This window comes from Erythrolamprus reginae, chromosome 1 (genome assembly GCF_031021105.1).
Source record: "Erythrolamprus reginae isolate rEryReg1 chromosome 1, rEryReg1.hap1, whole genome shotgun sequence".
Lineage (NCBI taxonomy): Eukaryota > Metazoa > Chordata > Lepidosauria > Squamata > Dipsadidae > Erythrolamprus > Erythrolamprus reginae.
Window position 1 is genome coordinate 268582313 of NC_091950.1, and position 19070 is coordinate 268601382.

The following is a 19070-nucleotide window of genomic DNA, read 5'->3' on the forward strand; positions in this document are numbered from 1 at the left end:
TTGTTAAGTTGTCTAGAACAGTAATAAAACGGTTTTTTAAAAATGTGTAATAGTTTGAAAGTTCTGCAAACCTTTTCTAGTCATTGATTTACCTCCTTGCATCCAATTTCAAGTCTGATTAGCACAATTCTGTCTCTGCCTCCCAGCAATTTGCCTACTTGCAGCTTTAGTTTCACTTTCAGTTTCAGCTGTCTGTGGTCTCAGTCAGCAAAGAGTCAGGAAGCTGATAATCAGTTGCTTGGCTTAACAGGCTCTGTTCTGTTTGCTGCAAGGAGGTAAACTGCTGGGAGGCAGAGACCAAAGGGTGGGGATGGCTGGGTGGGGCTGCATTCGATGTATAAGAAGTATATGGGGGGTAAAAAGGTGTGTCTTATACTTTGAAAAATATGGTCCTTTTTTCTTTCAGATACAGTGGTACCTCGACATACGAGTTTAATTCGTTCCAGACCCGAGCTCGGAAGTCGATCAACTCGCATCTCGAACGAATACCTTTAGACTGTTTTTCACGCCAAGATAACCGGAAGCAAGGAGATTCTTGCGCCACCTAGTGGAAGCTCGGCTTGTATCCCGAATTTGAGCTTCGGTGTCGAACAGAAATTTCGCTCGCATCGCGGCTCGTAACTTGGAATACTCGCATGTGGAGCAGCTCGTATCTAGAGGTACTACTGTATTTACATTCATTTCCTAGAAGAAAAATCAAATCCAAAGTAGAAAGAGACTTACCTTTTGGACAGATGCCACCATGGCTGTTTGGTTTTTGAGATGCCACGTAAGCTAATCCAAGAGTACCCATATCAAAATCTTGGTATGTAAACAGATGAGCAAGGCACACTTTAGCTGCTTTTTCAGCTATGTCATAACTGAATTGCTTTTGGGGAGGGGGGAGACAAATAAAACAAGCACTTTTTAGTTTAAAGATGTTTGTTCAATAAATTAGGGAGAAAAGTTCAATAAATAAGATTCAACTTTTAGCAACACCAAACAACACTTTTCTCTGATCCTTGACCAAGACAATATTTTCCCTGCTGCATCAACATTTCTGCCACAATTCTGAGAGCTTAGATAAGCATTTAGTTTATCATGAGCCATATTTTAAAGCTATTTCTTTCTTTTTTTAAAAAAATATGATGTAACGTTACATATTCATTCCGAAAAGTATTAGAAACATAGAAACATAGAAGTCTGACGGCAGAAAAAGACCTCATGGTCCATCTAGTCTGCCCTTATACTATTTTCTGTATTTTATCTTAGGATGGATATATGTTTATCCCAGGCATGTTTAAATTCAGTTACTGTGGATTTATCTACCACGTCTGCTGGAAGTTTGTTCCAAGGATCTACTACTCTTTCAGTAAAATAATATTTTCTCATGTTGCTTTTGATCTTTCCCCCAACTAACTTCAGATTGTGTCCCCTTGTTCTTGTGTTCACTTTCCTATTAAAAACACTTCCCTCCTGGACCTTATTTAACCCTTTAATATATTTAAATGTTTCGATCATGTCCCCTCTTTTCCTTCTGTCCTCCAGACTATACAGATTGAGTTCATTAAGTCTTTCCTGATACGTTTTATGCTTAAGACCTTCCACCATTCTTGTAGCCCGTCTTTGGACCCATTCAATTTTGTCAATATCTTTTTGTAGGTGAGGTCTCCAGAACTGAACACAGTATTCCAAATGTGGTCTCACCAGCATTCTATATAGCGGGATCACAATCTCCCTCTTCCTGCTTGTTATACCTCTAGCTATGCAGCCAAGCATCCTACTTGCTTTCCCTACCGCCTGACTGCACTGTTCACCCATTTTGAGACTGTCAGAAATCACTACCCCTAAATCCTTTTCTTTTGAAGTATTTGCTAACACAGAACTGCCAATACAATACTCAGATTGAGGATTCCTTTTCCCCAAGTGCATTATTTTACATTTGGAAACATTAAACTGCAGTTTCCATTGCTTTGACCATTTATCTAGTCAAGCTAAATCATTTACCATATTACAGACCCCTCCAGGAATATCAACCCTATTGCACACTTTAGAGTCATCGGCAAATAGGCAAACCTTCCCTACCAAACCTTCCCCTATGTCACTCACAAACATATTAAAAAGAATAGGACCCAGAACAGACCCTTGTGGCACACCACTTGTAACCTGACTCTGCTCAGAATACTCGCCATTAACAATAACTCTCTGATGTCTATGCTTCAGTCAGCTGCAAATCCATTGAACTATCCAGGGATTAAGTCCAATCTTCACTAATTTATCTATCAGCTCTTTATGTGGAACCGTATCAAAGGCTTTGCTGAAGTCCAGGTAGGCAATATCCACGGCACCACCTTCATCCAACACCTTTGTGACATAGTCAAAGAAATCAATGAGATTAGTCTGACATGATTTGCCTTCAGTAAAGCCATGCTGATTTGGGTCCAATAAGTTATTGTTTTTAGGTGCTGATTTATCCTCTTTTTGAGTAGAGTCTCCATCATTTTAACTACAACTGATGTCAAGCTAACTGGCCTGTAGTTACCAGCTTCTTCTCTACTGCCCTTCTTGTGAATAGGCACAACACTGGCCATTTTCCAATCCTCAGGAACTTCTCCTGTTAACAAGGATTGGTTAAACAAATCAGTCAGGGGGGTAGTAATGACAGATCTGAGTTCTTTAAGAACTCTGGGGTGGATGCCATCTGGACCCATTGCCTTATTTATCTTTAATCATTCAAGTTCTTCTAAGACATCGGTATTCAGTTATCAACTTCCTTAAAATATATTGTAGTTTGGAGATTCCCCCAATCTTACCTGAGTCAAAAAAGAAATCATTTATACCTAATTTTATCATTTAAAATGCACACACGCACACAAAAATCTACCTCTAGCAGCTGCTTGACTTCCCAGGCATCCTTCTCTTCATCAGGCTGACTTTTGGCCATGTTATAGTGTTTTTGTTTAGAATTCTCTGGCTCACTATGAACAATAATCTTTATTAAACAGAAATAAAACATTTAGAAACTTTGTAAAAACAGAAAAACAGTTCAAAATAATGCTTCAGCTTTTTAATGAACATGCCATTACTCATTGGCAAAGACTCATAGTAATTCATACTTTTATATTATGTTTACACTCCCCCCGCCCCCCCCAGGAAGCTATCACTCAAACAGAAAGTTTCTAAAATGATTTATTTTGTGAAAGAAAACACATTTTTGTTTCTTGAGTAAAATAAGCATATCCAAACAAATCCTTCAGCATTACAAGCCCATATCAAGCTTTTAAATTTTGGGAGCTAAAACCTAAATCTCAACAATTCTAAATTTGGTTAATATTGGTAAATACTTTTAGAAGGTTGAATAGAATTTGCAACTATATCCAGTAAGACTGATTTTAAAAAGAAAACAATTTTGGAGTAATAGTGGCAAAAAAATAATCAGAACATTGCCAGGTATATGCTACCTTCATTATTTTATATGGGAAACAATTGTTTTTTCTATATGAAATCTTGAATATCTGGTCAGGATTTCTCTTGCCAATGAAAAAAATGGATTAATGACACTGCTCTCTGCTCTTTACTATCTTTATTGACAAAAAAGAAATATATTTGGTGCAGAAGTTTAATATGAAACAGCATAATTCACTTAGGTTCCTACTTCACACAATTATAATCAGTGCTATCAACAATAAGAGAGTGCCACGATTAAAACTCTATATACAGTGTTCCCTCGATTTTCGCAGGTTCGAACTTCGCGAAAAGTCTATACCACGGTTTTTCAAAAATATTAATTAAAAATACTTTGTGGGCTTTTTCCCTATACCACGGTTTTTCCCACCCGATGACGTCATATGTCATCGCCAAACTTTCGTCTGCTTTTAATAAATATTTTTTTAATAAACTTTAATAAATAAACATGGTGAGTAATAATCTAAATGGTTGCTAAGGGAATGGAAAATTGCAATTTAGAGGTTTAAAGTGTTAAGGGAAGGTTTGTGATACTGTTCATAGCCAAAAATAGTGTATTTACTTCCGCATCTCTACTTCGCGGAAATTCAACTTTCGCGGGTGGTCTCAAAACGCATCCCCCGCGAAAAGCGAGGGAATGCCTGAAGGATATTTTTTTCTGGTTAGAGTTTTCCAATTTAAGCAAGATTTGCTGTTATTAAAGGGTAAAGGTATTAGCAACGAAGACAACTATAATGAGTTTTCCTTTCATGATTACTGCTATCGTCAATTTTTTTCTGACTGAAATACTCTCAGCTCATCATGTCTGTTATAATAACCTTTCACATGGCTTTGTCTCTACTAACTATGAAGATTTGGAAAAATACGATAAAACAAACATTGCTGAATTTCGGGGAGTTATTGCAGCAGAAGTAGAATGTCCTCTTTACACGACAAGCTCTAATTTTAATTTTTTCTAATTGATTGTAAGGTAGTAACTTATGCTTACTCTCTTATTGTTTATGCTTTATTTTTAAAAAATAACTAATGCTTTTCTTTAATAACTTAACATGTAAATATAAAGTTAAGGAAAGTTTTCTGAACATGTTTTTAAAGTAAGTAGCAGCACCAACAACGGTTTTTTAAATGTATATACCAAGAAAGATTTTCCTCGCTAATAATGCCTGTTGCTGCCTCTCTTCTTGTTGTGTGAAGTTACTACCTGGCTACTTCCTCTATCTGCATTTCTATTAGAAAGAAAAAGGGGAAGGAGAACAAAAAAGAAATACATAACCTTCGGAATCATCATAATTCATCCCATGTTTTGCATGTATCATACAGTACAGTTAAATAATTCAATGAAATATTGAATTGAATGCACTCTGGCATCCAGCAAAAGTGTTCACATTCCTTCCGGGAGGTATTTGAATACCTGCTCTATCTGTATGCCATAACCTTTGAACTGGGCGTTGTCCCACGAGGTATTGCGATAGATGTCATCCACTCTGTCTATTAATTCAATCTAAATGCAGAAAGGAAAACAAGGGATTCCAGTCAACCCATGTCATTAGAACTTAACATTGTGGGCTATCTATACATAAATGCACATTCTGTGCACGAGAAGGGAATACAGTGATCCCCCGGTTATTGCGTTCCCGACCATTGCGAACAGGCTAATTTGCGATTTTTCAACCCGGAAGTCAAAACACCATCTGCGCATGCGCGGCCTTTTTTTCTATGGCCATGCATGCGTAGATGGCGCCGGGCAGATCAGCTGCTGGGCGGCTTCCCTGGGTCTTCCACCTCTTGCTGGCGGGAGGGCGAGAAGCCCCCCCCCCCAGCACCCGCTCGCCCGCCGTTCGCCTGCCCTTCGCCCGGCCACCCGCCGTTCGCTCGCTGCTCGCCCGGCCACCCGGGTTCGTTTGACTTGAGGGCTCAGTTGGGAAGGCGCGCGGGTGTTTTAAAACGTCGCTGCCGACATGGGGGGCTCGCTAGCACCCCCCCAAACCCGGGTTGGGGGTTCGGGGGGGTGCTAGCGAGCCCCCCATGTCGGCGGCGACGTTTTAAAACACCCGCGCGCCTTCCCAACTGAGCCGTCAAGCCAAGCGCAGAAGTTCGCCTTTGGCGCTTGGCTTGACGGCTCAGTTGGGAAGCCGCGCGGGTGCTTTAAAACGTCGCCGCCGGCATGGGGGGCTTCCTAGCAGCCCCCGGACCCCCAACCTTGGAACGGCGGGCGCGGCAGCAGCGAGGAGTTTGCGTGGGCGGCGGGGAAACCCCAATCTTCGGCTCCTCGCTGCTGCGGCGGAAGTAAAAACACCATCTGCGCATGCGCAGATGGTGTTTTTACTTCCGCAGCGCTACTTCGCGAAAACCCGCTCGTTGCGGGGGGTCCTGGAACGGAACCCTCGCAATGATCGGGGGATCACTGTAACGGCATTCTAATTATTTAAGTCATTGAATTTGCTACATTTGTATTACATTAATCAAGCAGGAGTTCAAAGCAACATTCATATAAGGAAGCCTAGTTTAGTGTCACGGTGAAGGTAACCCAGAGACTATGAATCCTAGCCCCCCCCCCTTATAAAAATTACCGGGTGACTATAGGACAAATTGCTGTTGCGGGAAAAAGAGGAGGCAGGAGTATTAGTATGGCTGCTGCCCTCAGTAGTATATAAAAGCGTGAAATAAAATAAAATAACAATACTGTTTCTTTCCCATTATTTTTCTCCATATAAATTGAGGTATGTTGGACTGAAGAATAACAGGCAAGTTTGTGCCATTTACAAGAAACACAAAGGTAACCATCGACTTACGACCACAATTGAGCCCAAAATGTATGCTGCTAAGTGAGGCAGTTAACTGAATCTTGCCCCGTTTTACGACCTTTCTTGCCTCAATTGTTAAATGAATACTTGTAAGTTCTTAAGTTAATAACAGGGTTGTTAAATGAATCCAGAGGACCTGGCCCTCTGGAATCAGCTCCCCCCAGAGATTCATACTGCTGCCACCCTCCTCGCCTTCCATAAGAGTCTAAAGACTCATCTATGCCGCCAGGTTTGGGGCCATTAGACTCTAGCTCCCTGGCCGACAAATGATATGTATGTTGTTGTTGAGTGGGAATGATTAATTTTTAATATAATGGGGATTTTAGATTAGATAAGTGGGTTTTATATTAATTGGATACAGGATTTGTATTGTATTGTTCTTTTTATATGTTGTAAGCCGCCCCAAGTCCCCGGTGAGGGGTGCCGTATAAATCCAATCAAGCAAGCAAGCAAGCAATCCTCCTTTTTCAATTTTCTGACAAGCAAAGTCATTGTCTAAGTTGACAGGACCTGGAGAAAGCCAACTCTGTGGGACCTAACTGGTCACTGGGACTTATGCAACAGGAGGCGGTCCCGCAGGTAATCTGGTCTGATGCCATGTAGGGCCTTATAGGTCATAACCAACACTTTGAATTGTGTCTGAAAACCAACTGCAGCCAATGCAGTCCGCAGAGTGCTGGAGAAACATGGGCATACCTGAGAAGGCGCATGACCCCTTGTGTGGCTGCATTTTGCATGATTTGTAGTTTCCGATGCTGCAACCATCATAAATATGAGTCACTGGCTAAAGATCTGAATTCTGATGATGTGACCATGGGGATGCTGCAATGGTCACAAGTGTAAGAAACAGCCATAAGTCACTTTTTTCAATGTAACTTTGTAGAAACTTCAAATGACCACTAAATTAACTGTTGTAAGTTAAGGGTTATATGTATATTTGATACTGTCTATTCCAAGCATTTTTCATATGTGCATCCTTAATCATATCTGCTGAATACAGTGATACCTTGTCTTACAAACTTAATTGGTTCCGGGACAAAGTTCTTAAGGTGAAAGGTTTGTAAGACAAAACACTGTTTCCCATAGGAATCAATGGAAAAGCGATTAATGCGTGCAAGGCCAAAACTCACCCCTTTTGCAAGCCGAAGCGCCTGTTTTTGCGCGGCTGGGATTCCCCTGAGGTTCCCCTCCATGGGAAACCCCACCTCTGGACTTCTGTGTTTTTGCAATGCTGCAGGGGAATCCCAGCATGGGAATACCAGCATCGCAAAAAGGAGCACTTCGCTGGCAACGGAAGTCCAGAGGTGGGGTTTCCCATGGAGGGGAGCCTCAGGGGACTCCCAGCAGCGCAAAAACAGGTGCTTCGCTGGCATCGGAAGTCTGGAGGCGGGGCATTCCAGCGGCATCGGTGGGTTTGTAAGGTGAAAATAGTTTGTAAGAAGAGGCAAAAAAATCTTAAACCCTGGGTTTGTATCTCGAAAAGTTTGTATGACAAGGCGTTTGTAAGACGAGGTATCACTGTACTACTTAAATATTTAGTTAAACCCTGTTACTCAACCCTGCCAAATCCTAAACGTAGCAAAATAATCAGGCATACTTCATCAGCCAACTGACAGCAGATAATTACACTTACCAAGTAGTTAATGGTAGTACTTTCTTCCCCACGGCCCATATTCTTAAAGAAACGATGATCTGCCACCACTAACATCTTGCAAGTATTTTTCAAGGGATCTGGAATAGCTCTTCTCCTCCGAGGAATATTTTCTATCGTGATAATTGGAGTGTCATCAGGTAACTTATCCACAGCTATTGTATCAAACATTTCCATAACATGTGAACACATTAATCATAAAATTATCTGTCTGTTCAGCACAAACTTAGGGAATTGCAGAAATTGCTTATGGCTATTTATTCATTTGTTAACCACCACCACCACCACCCACACTTTTAGTGGGCTTACCAGACAACTTCCTCAATTTTATCTCCACAGTCATAACTGTGTGACTTATCCAGAGAAAGAGATTGTGAAAAGAGCAATTGTTTTAAAAGTGTTCTTTTTCTCTCTCTCCCCACACCCATACAGCAAGGAAAGTAGAAGGAGAACATTCATCTACAGAAATCATTTGCTTAAATCTTTCTTAAATCATTTCTTCATGCTAGAGACAGTGTTAGCACATAATGCTAAACCAAATTTAAAAATAATAGACTGTTAAAGAGGTCACGGGGATTGATACAAATACTGTTAAGCCAAAGAGAAAAATAATAAAGAGTACAACCACTAATAGTATGTGGAAGCCATACATGTGCTGCCTTCTTCCAATAAAGTGAGAACAGGTCAGGTATTACTCCAGGCAGAGAGCATATTATCCGTGAGCTACTATATGCTAATATCCTGATCTTAATTGTAACACAAACTTCCTATAAGCTTTCAGTGTAGTAGAAAGAGACACCATTCTATCACATGAATGTTACAACATGAAGCACTCCGAGTCTTTGGAGAGGGGCGGCATACAAATCTAATTAATAATAATAATAATAATAATAATAATAATAATAATAATAATAATAACAACAACTTAAGTATGGGTAATTCTCAATTTACTACCGCAATTGGGACCGGAATTTCTGTCAATGCAGTTGTAACGCTGCATCATCCTACATGAACAATGTCACTTGCACCAACTTATGATGCCTATCTGGCATTCTCTGTTGTAGTTATTAATCGATTGCGCACCGAGATTCTGTAATAGTTTAATACTAAATAGCAGTGATGGCGAAATAACATGTACTGTCACGCATGCACGAATGCCCACACCCATAATTCAATGCCCGAGGAGGCTGAAAAAAGCTTTTCTCGCTCCCCAGAGGCCCTCTGGAGACCAGAAATGGCCTGTTTCCCAAACTTCTGGTGCGCCCAATAGCTCATGTTTTGCCCTTCCAGGCTCCAAAGGCTTCCTTGGAGCCCAGGGAGGGTAAAAACATCCTCCCCCATTCCCTCCCTAGACTGTCTAGAAACCAAAAACACCCTCCCAGAGCCTCTGTCTGAGCCAAAAATCAGCTGGCTGGCACACACACACATGCACATTGGAACTGAGCTAGGGCAACAGCTCACATGCCATAGGTTTGCCATCACTGTTATTATTTATTATTATTATTTATTAGATTTGTATGTCGCCCCTCTCCATAGACCCAGGGCAGCTCACAACAGTGATAAAAACAATACATGGTAACAAATCTAATAATTAAAATCTAAAATAACATTATATAGTATATATACATTATATAGTATCAGCCTTGCTAACCCTCAAGACTTTCCCCCCCACTATGTATTATAAATGGTCTGTGATGTGTGTGTGTGTTTAGCACATATGTATATGCCTATACACACACTTATACATATTATTATTATTATTTATTAGATTTGTATGCCGCCCCTCTCCGTAGACATATGTACACATTTTCTTTTTAAAATGGTCATTAGTGTTTCATTTTTTAATGCGTGCCAGTGTGTTCACAGAAAAAAGTGACAATAAAGATTATCTTATCTAAGTATCCCAGACTTGACCTCTACATCTCCAGTAAGATAATGGACTTCTTCCAACTCATCCCGCTCACTTACTTTGTGGAATGGCAAGCAACCCCGGAACCACAAAACTCACTCGGCTGCCTTCTCTCCAGTTCACCACACCAACCTTTCATCTTTTGTGCCCGGCCACTGACTGAAGCAGAAGCACCTCGCCTCACATTGATGCCTCCTTTTGAACCCTTTTCACTGCCTTTGCTGTCTACTTTTTGGATCCAGCTTCTCCAGGGACCATATTTTACACATGGCTAAAGCTGTACTATCTTCGTAAATCTCTTCATGAAGACAGTACAACTTTAGCTGTGGGTAAGAAACCATGGTCTCTGAGGTAGTGAGTGCCAAGCATCCAAATTTTGACCACGTGGTGATGGGTGTGCTGCAATAACCATAACCAAGGACATGGGTTGTAAGTCAATTATTTTTAGCACTATTATAATTTTGAACATTCGCTGAACAAATGGTTGTAACTTGATGATTTCTGTACATGTATTACCTAATGCTGTTACAAAAAAATCTTATATAATTTTGAAAAAAAAAATACTGCAAATAATTGGATGCTTACCTTTGCTTACATAATTATCCTTGAGCCCTCCTCCCCAAAGATTCTCTTCTTCTAGTTTGACATAACCACATATTTTTGGGGATTGTAATCGTGAGATATCCTTAATATTTTCAGATTTATATACCAAAAGACTTCCATCTTCTGTGTTGTTGAGAAATCTCCATAAGGGCTAGGATAGAAAAATAGTATCAGAGGTATTTTTTTATATCTGCTCAAAAGTAAGGTACACTAAATTCAACAGAATGCCTTTTAAGTAAATGCAGCTTAAGTGGAGTAACTTATCAAAAATGGTTGCTTCAGAAGTCTGAAGAACTATGCTAAGCCACAATATTCTTCAAAATAATTATTTATGATTGTGAATACTGTATATCTAATTCTGTTCCAACCACTTAGGGGACTTTCTAAGTAATCAATAGATTTAGGGGTTTTTTTCACATTAGGTAAAATTATCTTCATTTCTAGTCAATACAGCTAAACAGCATTCTGTGCATTCTCTTTAAAATCATGAATTTGAAAAATAATATACATTTTAAAATAAGTAGCTTCATTCAGATGTGAACCTTTGATGAGTTTCAAAATAATGTCATTATATTTATCAGAATTACTATTGATACTGAGCCAGGATTTAGGCCATATACTATTCCTACTCATTCCAACATCCACTTCATGAGAAATTTGTTAAGTTATCACTTCGGGTTTACACTAACTACAATTTTATGCTCTATCCAAAACTAAACAAACTATAATTTGTTTTTCTAGGTAGTTCACAAAGGAAAAAAATGCCAAGAGGTAAAATTTTAAGAACCCTAAACTGTTTTGCAAAATATTTGAAAAACCTTGAGAATTTCAATGACAGAAAGGCAGTTATTACGTGGAATTAGGGATAAAAATTATTCAGCTATATATAGATTTTTGTAATGGGATGTACCTCAACATTATATTCTTCTTCATCTGTATTGATCCTCACTGTGAAATCGTCTTCACCTATGTGAGCTATAACTTTGGAATTACTCTGACCTGGACATGAGGGGGGAAAATTGATCTATTAATTTAGTCAGCAGCTACTTTATACTGAAACAAAAACAACATATCCTACATCAGTTATTTAAAACCAAACATACTAGATTGTAACATGTCAGCACCCACTTGCAAAGAAGTTACATACTGTATTATGAATTTAAGGTTATGTCATGACATTCAAGGAAAATCTTTGGGGTATATTGACCAACTATATCAAAAGACATGCTCCAAGGCCTGGGGCTTGAAAGACAAAATGGACCCCTGAGAGTTCTTTCTCAGTTTGAGTTGAGTTTATGCTTGTTGACCACTGTAGTATTTTTTTTTCTTCTTTGCTAGTATTAATTTTTATTGTTTTAGCATTTGTTATCTGCTGAAAATCTCATTTGTGAGATGGGAGCCATATAAAGCAATATATTATTTACTTACTTCCATTATTATTGTAAACAATGATGAGCTTCTTTAAAATTCATAATGGAAGTAAGTAAATAATAGGTAGCAGGGAGTATTGGAAGCTGTGATCATCTGATCATAACTTCCTGCAATGTCATAACTGTGAGACAGGAGCCCAGAGACACTGTGATGGCTGCAACTCTGAGGACCTATTGTAAATCCCCATTGTACAGCACTACTGTTATAACCCAAGAAGTACCTGTATAACAGCAAGACTGCTAACTGAACCTAAGGATTATAATAACCCTATATTATTTTTAGATGATATTCATGGCCTCCCAGTTCATTTTTGGAACAAAATCAAGCTCTATAGCCATGTTGGTTGGTTGAACTAGCCAGATTAATATCCAATAGGCAAATTATTTTTCCCTATTTTCCTCCCCAAAAACTAAGGTGTGTCTTATGCTTTGAAAAATATGGTATATGCTGAAATCAAAAGTTGTAATGAGTTTATTTAGATTTCCACTGTTTATGTAGTCTTAGTCATCTTAGCCTCTAAGAATTAGGGCATGATTCTAGTGTATTATAAGCTATCTAGTGAAAACATTTTTGAATATAAGTAATAAAGATTTATTATGCCAACAGGCTCTAGTAACAGGTCTATTTGTGCTTTCCCAGTAGCTGTTTGTAAAATCTGTAGTGCGGTTTGGCTGTTCTAATAGCAGTTTGTTGTGCTCTGAGATTAATTTTTCCAGAACAGAAAGTTGTTTATGGTATTCCAGATCATGGCAGTTTGCCCATTTTTAACAAATCCAATATGACTTTTTATATGCTACTAATCCTAAAGGAAACCAACCCTGGGTATTCTTTGGAAGTACTGCAGATACTGCAGCTGAAACTCAAAAGACCTTGGCCGCCTAATGAGAAGAGAGGACTCATTAAAAAAACACCCCAACACTGAGAAAGATTGAAGGCAAAGAGATAAGGAAACTGCAGAGGATGAGATGGTTGGATGGTGTCATCGCCACCACAAACATGAATTTGGGCAAACCCGCAAGACAGTGGAGCACAGAAGCGCCTGGTGCGCTATGGTCCATGGGGTTGCGAAGATTTCAACACATCTTAGCAACTGAACAATGATGCTAGCAAGCAACACTTACTTGTACGCACTTACCAACAATATGGCCTTTGAAAAATTCTTGCCATTGTACATGATACTCTCTTTCATTGCCTTGGCCATCAAGAATAAGCGCTTGAAAGTTTTTTGAAAAATGGTCAGGTGTTGATGTTAAATATAACTTAAAATGCCTGTAAAAATAATTTCAGATATATCTAAAACACTTTATTTTTCAATGCACAAAGTATTAGGAATTGTTGCACATGGCTCTCTATGAAATTGATGACAAGCAGCATCAAGAATGTTAACTAACAGTTTGAGCATAAACTGTTTTTCAATTTTCAAACCAGAGATAACTGTTTAAGAACATAAATCAATATATTATTAAAAGAGATTTAAAGTTTGAGCTTTAGATACTGAACTATCATGCTTGCCAATACATTGTAGGTGAAAGCCAATGACATACAGTATATATTATCTTACATTATAAAGGACCTAAAATAATTTCCTTTTTGTTACTAATAGACATAATGTTCCCTACTATCCAGATAATACCTGATTGTAGCAATACATAAATAAACAAGGCTGATCCAGCCAGATTCTGCATTTAATTAGGGGAAAAAAATCATACCTATGCAACGCTGAAAAACTAACAAGCTTTTCTATATGGGATGCAGGTTGGAGATCTCTTCGTCTTACTGAATGTTGTTGGATGTTGGACACCGAAAGAATATCATAGTCTGAAAGAACAGACCCCAATCTCTCTGGAGGGAAAAATAATGTGAAGGCTTAACCACAACATATATAGAGTGAAGTATTGGCCTATTACTAAATAGAACAAGATGCACTGTTAAAAAGGAGTATCCAAGCCTATCTTTTATTGAAGCTGCACTATGTAACCCGTATGCCTCAGTCTCACTAATTTGGATTTTTGTGATTTAATTTAGAAAACTATACTGTGTTCATTACTCATGCTCCTGAAAATATTTAGTTTTTGTTATGTGGAATATAACAAAAACTACTAATGTCTCTTTTATATAACAAAATATAACAAAAACTTTTAATGTCTCATTTCACTCACAAGAAAGTGCCAATATGAAATGTATATACCCATAATTATATCCTTTTAAGAACTCTATGGAAATGACAAAGAGCATGAGTAAATGGTTATACTGGAAAACTATAACAGAAAATCAGGAACTGTAACTCAAAACTCCACACCCCATTCCAGAGATATCTCTTAAGAGTTACAACTACTTGTTTCTTCTACCAGAAAAAATAATACACATTTAAGATCTTTAAAAAGATCTTTTATGAGCATCTGAAGCTATTTTGTGTCTATCCATACAGTACAGTATTGTTCAATAATACAACCTCAAGTGAAAACTCTTAATTTATATGTGTGATTTTTATACTGTAAAGGGAGCCCTAAGCTCCCTATAATAAAGATGTACCTCATCTGCCATAAGGTGAGTTTTTATACCTGTTCAACATTTAGCTGTATACGAAATCACCTATGGCTGTGTTTACAGTTCTGAAAAAAAAAAGACATATGACTGTTTTTCACATGGAGCATCTCCATGGTCATATGGTCAAAACTGAAACATTTGGTAACTGGCATGTATTTAGGGCAGTTGCACTGTTCAGGGGTCATGTGATTAAACTTCTGACAAAGTTAATGGGGAAGCCAGATTCACTCAACAACTGAGCTATTACCGTATATACTCGAGTATAAGCCGAGTTTTTTAGCCCCAAAAATGGGCTGAAAAACACAGCCTCGGCTTATATTCGGGTCATTGACAAAGTCACCACACGAGGGCGCCATTGCTTGAGCCAGAGCGAGGAGGCACCAGCTTTTGTCCCCTCTGGCACGCCGTAGTTCCTCTCCCTAGCTCCAGCTCAAGCAAAGAAGGCAGCCATTTGCAATGGTGAGTCGGATTAAAAAGGCCCCCTGCTGTCAGATTCTCCTCCCCCTCCTTTGAAAGGATTTAAACTGTTTAAAAAATGGTATTTTGTGGTAGTTGCTGTCCTTGCTTGGATAGGATCTAATAATGTGTTATGAGGCAGAGCTAGACAGGAATTCTTTTTCTATCTGTCTATCTTTCTATCTATCTATTTTTCTATCTATCTGTCTGTCTGTCTATCTTTCTATCTATATCTATCTATCTATCTATTTTTCTATCTGTCTGTCTGTCTGTCTATCTATCTTTCTATCTATATCTATCTATCTATCTATTTCTATCTATCTATCTATCTATCTATCTATTTTTCTGTCTGTCTATCTATCTTTCTATCTATATCTATCTATTTCTATCTATCTATCTATCTATTTTTCTGTCTGTCTGTCTATCTTTCTATCTATATCTATCTATCTATCTATCTATCTATCTATCTATCTATCTATCTATTTGGTTTTCTATGCTGATAACCTCACAGCAGCTAATGCTGAAGCTCTTCTTTGGATACACTTATTTGTTTGTTTGTTTGTTTGTTTATTTATTTAATTGGATTTGTATGCAATCCCTCTCCAAGGACTCAGGGTGGCTCACAGCATATATAAAAACAGAACAATAATGTAAATCCAATTAATGATGAGAAGGAATCCAGTTTTGAAGGATTTTAACTCTTAGGTTTTAGCTTTGTTCCTGATCGAGCTACTTTTTTTACTTTTTAATTTATTGTTAATATTGTTAATTTGTTTACCCTCTTTTAAATTTACAGAGCTAGTTTACTGGTTTTCTTTAAAATAAATATTCTAAAACATGTCTCAATTAATGTAATTTTATTGTTTTCCATTTTTATAAGTTACCAGTAGCCACTGCATTTTCTAACCTCGGCTTATACTCGGGTCAATACGTTTTCCCAGTTTTTGTGGCAAAAATTGGTGCCTCGGCTTATACTCGGGTCGGCTTATACTCGAGGATATACGGTAGATTATTAGAGTTGGAAGGGACCTTGTAGATCATCTAGTCCAGTGTTTCCCAACCTTGGCAACTTGAAGATATTTGGACTTCAACTCCCAGAGTTTCCAAGCCAGCAAATGGCTGGGGAATTCTGGGAGTTGAAGTCCAGATATCTTCAAGTTGCCAAGGTTGGGAAACACTGATCTAGTCCAACCTCCCCCCCCCCCCCTCAAGCAGGAGTCCCTACACCAGTGATGGCGAACCTTCTTTGACTCGGGTGCAAAAAGGGTGTGTGCGCATGTGTGCATGCATGCCCACACTCATAATACAATGCCCTTCCCCTGTGCATGCGCACAGCCCCTGCACTGTCCCTGTGTATGCACACAATCCCCAAACTGCCATCCTGCGCATGCACATAGATCTCACTGAAGCCTCCGAACTTCTAGTAAGCCTATTGGGCCATTTTTCACTGTCCCCAGGGTTCAGGAGGCTTTGCTGAAGCCTAGGGAGAGCAAAAATGGCCAAAAAGAAGGCTGAAAATCAGCTGACATAGAGCAATGCCTCACGTGTCCTCAGATATGGTTCCGCATGCCACCTGTGGCACCCATGCCATAGGTTTGCCATCATTGCCCTACAACATTTCGGACAAATGGCAGTCCAATCTCCCTTTGAAAGTCTCAGATACCTAATCCATTAATAGATACGTTACCTTATATATTCTGCTCAAAGAAATGCAGGGAACACTCAAATAACACATCCTAGATCTGAATGAATGAAATATTCTCATTGAATACTTCATTCTGTACAAAGTTGAATGCACACCACAGCAGGTGAAATTGATTGTCAATCAGTGTTGCTTCCTAAGTGGACAGTTTGATTTCACAGAAGCTTGATTTACTTGGAGTTATACTCTGTTGTTTAAGTGTTCTCTTTATATTTTTGAGCAGTGTAGTATGCTAGTATAATTATAACTACTGAGTTTAAAAGGAAAGCTGTTAGTGGAAAATATAGAAATGTGTGAATTATAAAAATTATACAAATATAAATCATTGATATTAATTGTTGTAAAATTACTCTTATTGTATTGCTTATATTGAATAGTTGTTTGTCCTGGTGTGTTTTTTTTTCTTTGTTTCATTTGCTTTTTTGTATTGTTTTCTTTTTAAATGTAAATCATTTAATAAAAACTATTTACCCCCCCAAAAAAGAGTGTACTTGGAGAGCCACCTAAAGTTAACAACTGCAGTGATTCACTTAACAAATGTGGCAAGAAAGGTCATAAAAATGGAAGAAAAACTCACTTTACAAATTTCTCACTTAAGCAACATCAATTTTGGGCTCAATTGTAATCCTAAATCAAAGACTAACCATATTTCCACCCAATTCTGTTTGTAAGGCGGTTAACATGGGACAAAAACTCACTCAACAAACGTTTCACCTAACAACAGCAATGTTGGGTTTGGTTCTGGCCATAAGTGGAGTATGTGGAATTGGTGTATTTTCTAGGGAGAGCCATTCCAGCACTCATCATCTTCCCACCCCAGGGGTAAGCTCTTCTATGACATGTGGACTTCGACTCCCAGAATTCCTGAGCTAGCATGATTGGCTCAGGAATTCTGGGAGTTGAAGTCCACCAGTTATAGAAGAGCCAACTTTGCCTACTCCTGTTCCACCCCCAAGAAGAGGACTTCCTCCTTTTCCCCCCTTACATACTCCCTTCAACCGTGTTACAACTATGAGCAGCCCCCTCCCTGGCCAACGAGTTACACCCCTCCCCCGCTGCACGCCTCAAAAGTTCCCCAAAAGTTATCCCTTCCCAGGAAACCGCAGGCTGATCCCAGGCGTCGCTCCCGTTAAAAGAGTCGCAAAATGACCGCCACTGCAAGGCGGGCTTTTCCCGGATGGAGAAACAGTTCCAGCTTCTTTCCAGAAACTCTCCGCGACGGCCAGCGCTTTGCCCCGCCGCACCCCAACACTTTAACACCGCACCCAGAGGAGCGCTTCGAGCCGGGAGGAAACCTAACGGAGACCCCCGGTGGGATGCAGGCGGGGATTCGTCCCGGTTTGCGCCACCCCGGACGGAACGAAAGCAGGAGGGGGGGTAGCGAGCGAAGCAAGCACTCACCGAATCGCGACTCCCGATGCCCACCCCGGGGTAGCTGGGCGGAAGCCCCGAGTGCTACCGGCGGCAGCAGCAGTACGAAAGCGAGCAACAGCTGCCGACCGGAGCGGGACGGAGGCGGCATGGTCTCCGGACGGCAGCGGCAGAATTCCTTCCTTCCTTCCCGGTCGCATCAGCCGACCGTACCACCTTCTTCCTCCGGCCCCCTGGGCGGCTCTCTGTCTCTTTCCCACACACACGGATGACGAGCCGGCCTCCCGCGAGGCATGATGGGCCGGCAGGGCGGCCGCCATTTTGTTCCGCTCGGGAAGGGGAGGAGCGTCTCCCGGCGACGCCGGCCGGGGGGGGGGGGGCAGGGGGCGTGGCTCCGTTTTGGTTTCGCTCCTCATTGTTAAGCAGCTCCTTGAGGTCGAATAAGGGGGCGGGAGCTGCGGCGAGTTAGTTTTGGTCTCGGGGGAATAAAAAATAAATGCACTTTCCCCCCCTTTTCTTTCTTTTATTTTAAGATTTGTATTTTCCTCCTCCATATATCAAATAGTTACATCACCATAAATAAAGCATAATAAAGAATCACCAAAAATAGATTGGAGCCAAAGCAGGGTATTTTGGGTGATTCTCAACCTTTCTAATGCCGCGACCCCTTAATACAGTTCCTCATGTTGTGGTGACCCCCAACCATAAGTCTAGGGTCAATTCTCCCAACAGAGCTTTAAGCTGATTGGCAGGGAGCTCAGAGGGACACCCCCACTGTAAGCGCCTGATTGGTCGGGTTGTAAAAATATGTTCCGATGCGCCAGAATAGAAGCTTTAGTTCCTAACACCATGGGAAATTTGTGTTTTCCCTTGGTCTTAGGTGACCCCTGTGAAATGGTCATTTGACCCCCAAAGGGGTCCTTACCCCCAGGTTGAGAACCACTGATACATCATTACTATCAATATCTGTCAGTGTGAGCTTCCATTATCTTTTCACTCAACCTTCCTTTCTTTTCCCCGCTTTCTGCTGAGGCTCCTGTGGTGCTTATTCAGCGCTTGGCAGGCGGAGATTTCCTAGATGTGTTGTGTTAGCTTGGTGGCGGCGGCGGCAGCCCTCCCAGTTTGACAAAGGAGGGCACTTAAGTCAGCCAT

At 40.1% G+C, this 19070-nt stretch overlaps 1 protein-coding gene across 1 annotated transcript in view; it reads right to left on the bottom strand.

The window, feature by feature from the left end:
• ADAM17 (ADAM metallopeptidase domain 17) overlaps window positions 1-18246 on the bottom strand; it is a 44433-nt gene extending 26187 nt beyond the window's left edge. The window contains exons 1-9 of the mRNA XM_070732966.1: window positions 17949-18246; window positions 13552-13684; window positions 12978-13111; window positions 11322-11410; window positions 10394-10562; window positions 7882-8012; window positions 4856-4945; window positions 2864-2971; window positions 724-868 (exon numbers count right to left, since the gene is read on the bottom strand). Of these exons, the coding sequence (XP_070589067.1) occupies window positions 724-868; window positions 2864-2971; window positions 4856-4945; window positions 7882-8012; window positions 10394-10562; window positions 11322-11410; window positions 12978-13111; window positions 13552-13684; window positions 17949-18069 (1120 nt within the window). The 5' untranslated portion in view covers window positions 18070-18246. The remainder of the gene's footprint in view (window positions 1-723; window positions 869-2863; window positions 2972-4855; window positions 4946-7881; window positions 8013-10393; window positions 10563-11321; window positions 11411-12977; window positions 13112-13551; window positions 13685-17948) is intronic.
• Between the last annotated feature and the right edge of the window lie 824 nt (window positions 18247-19070).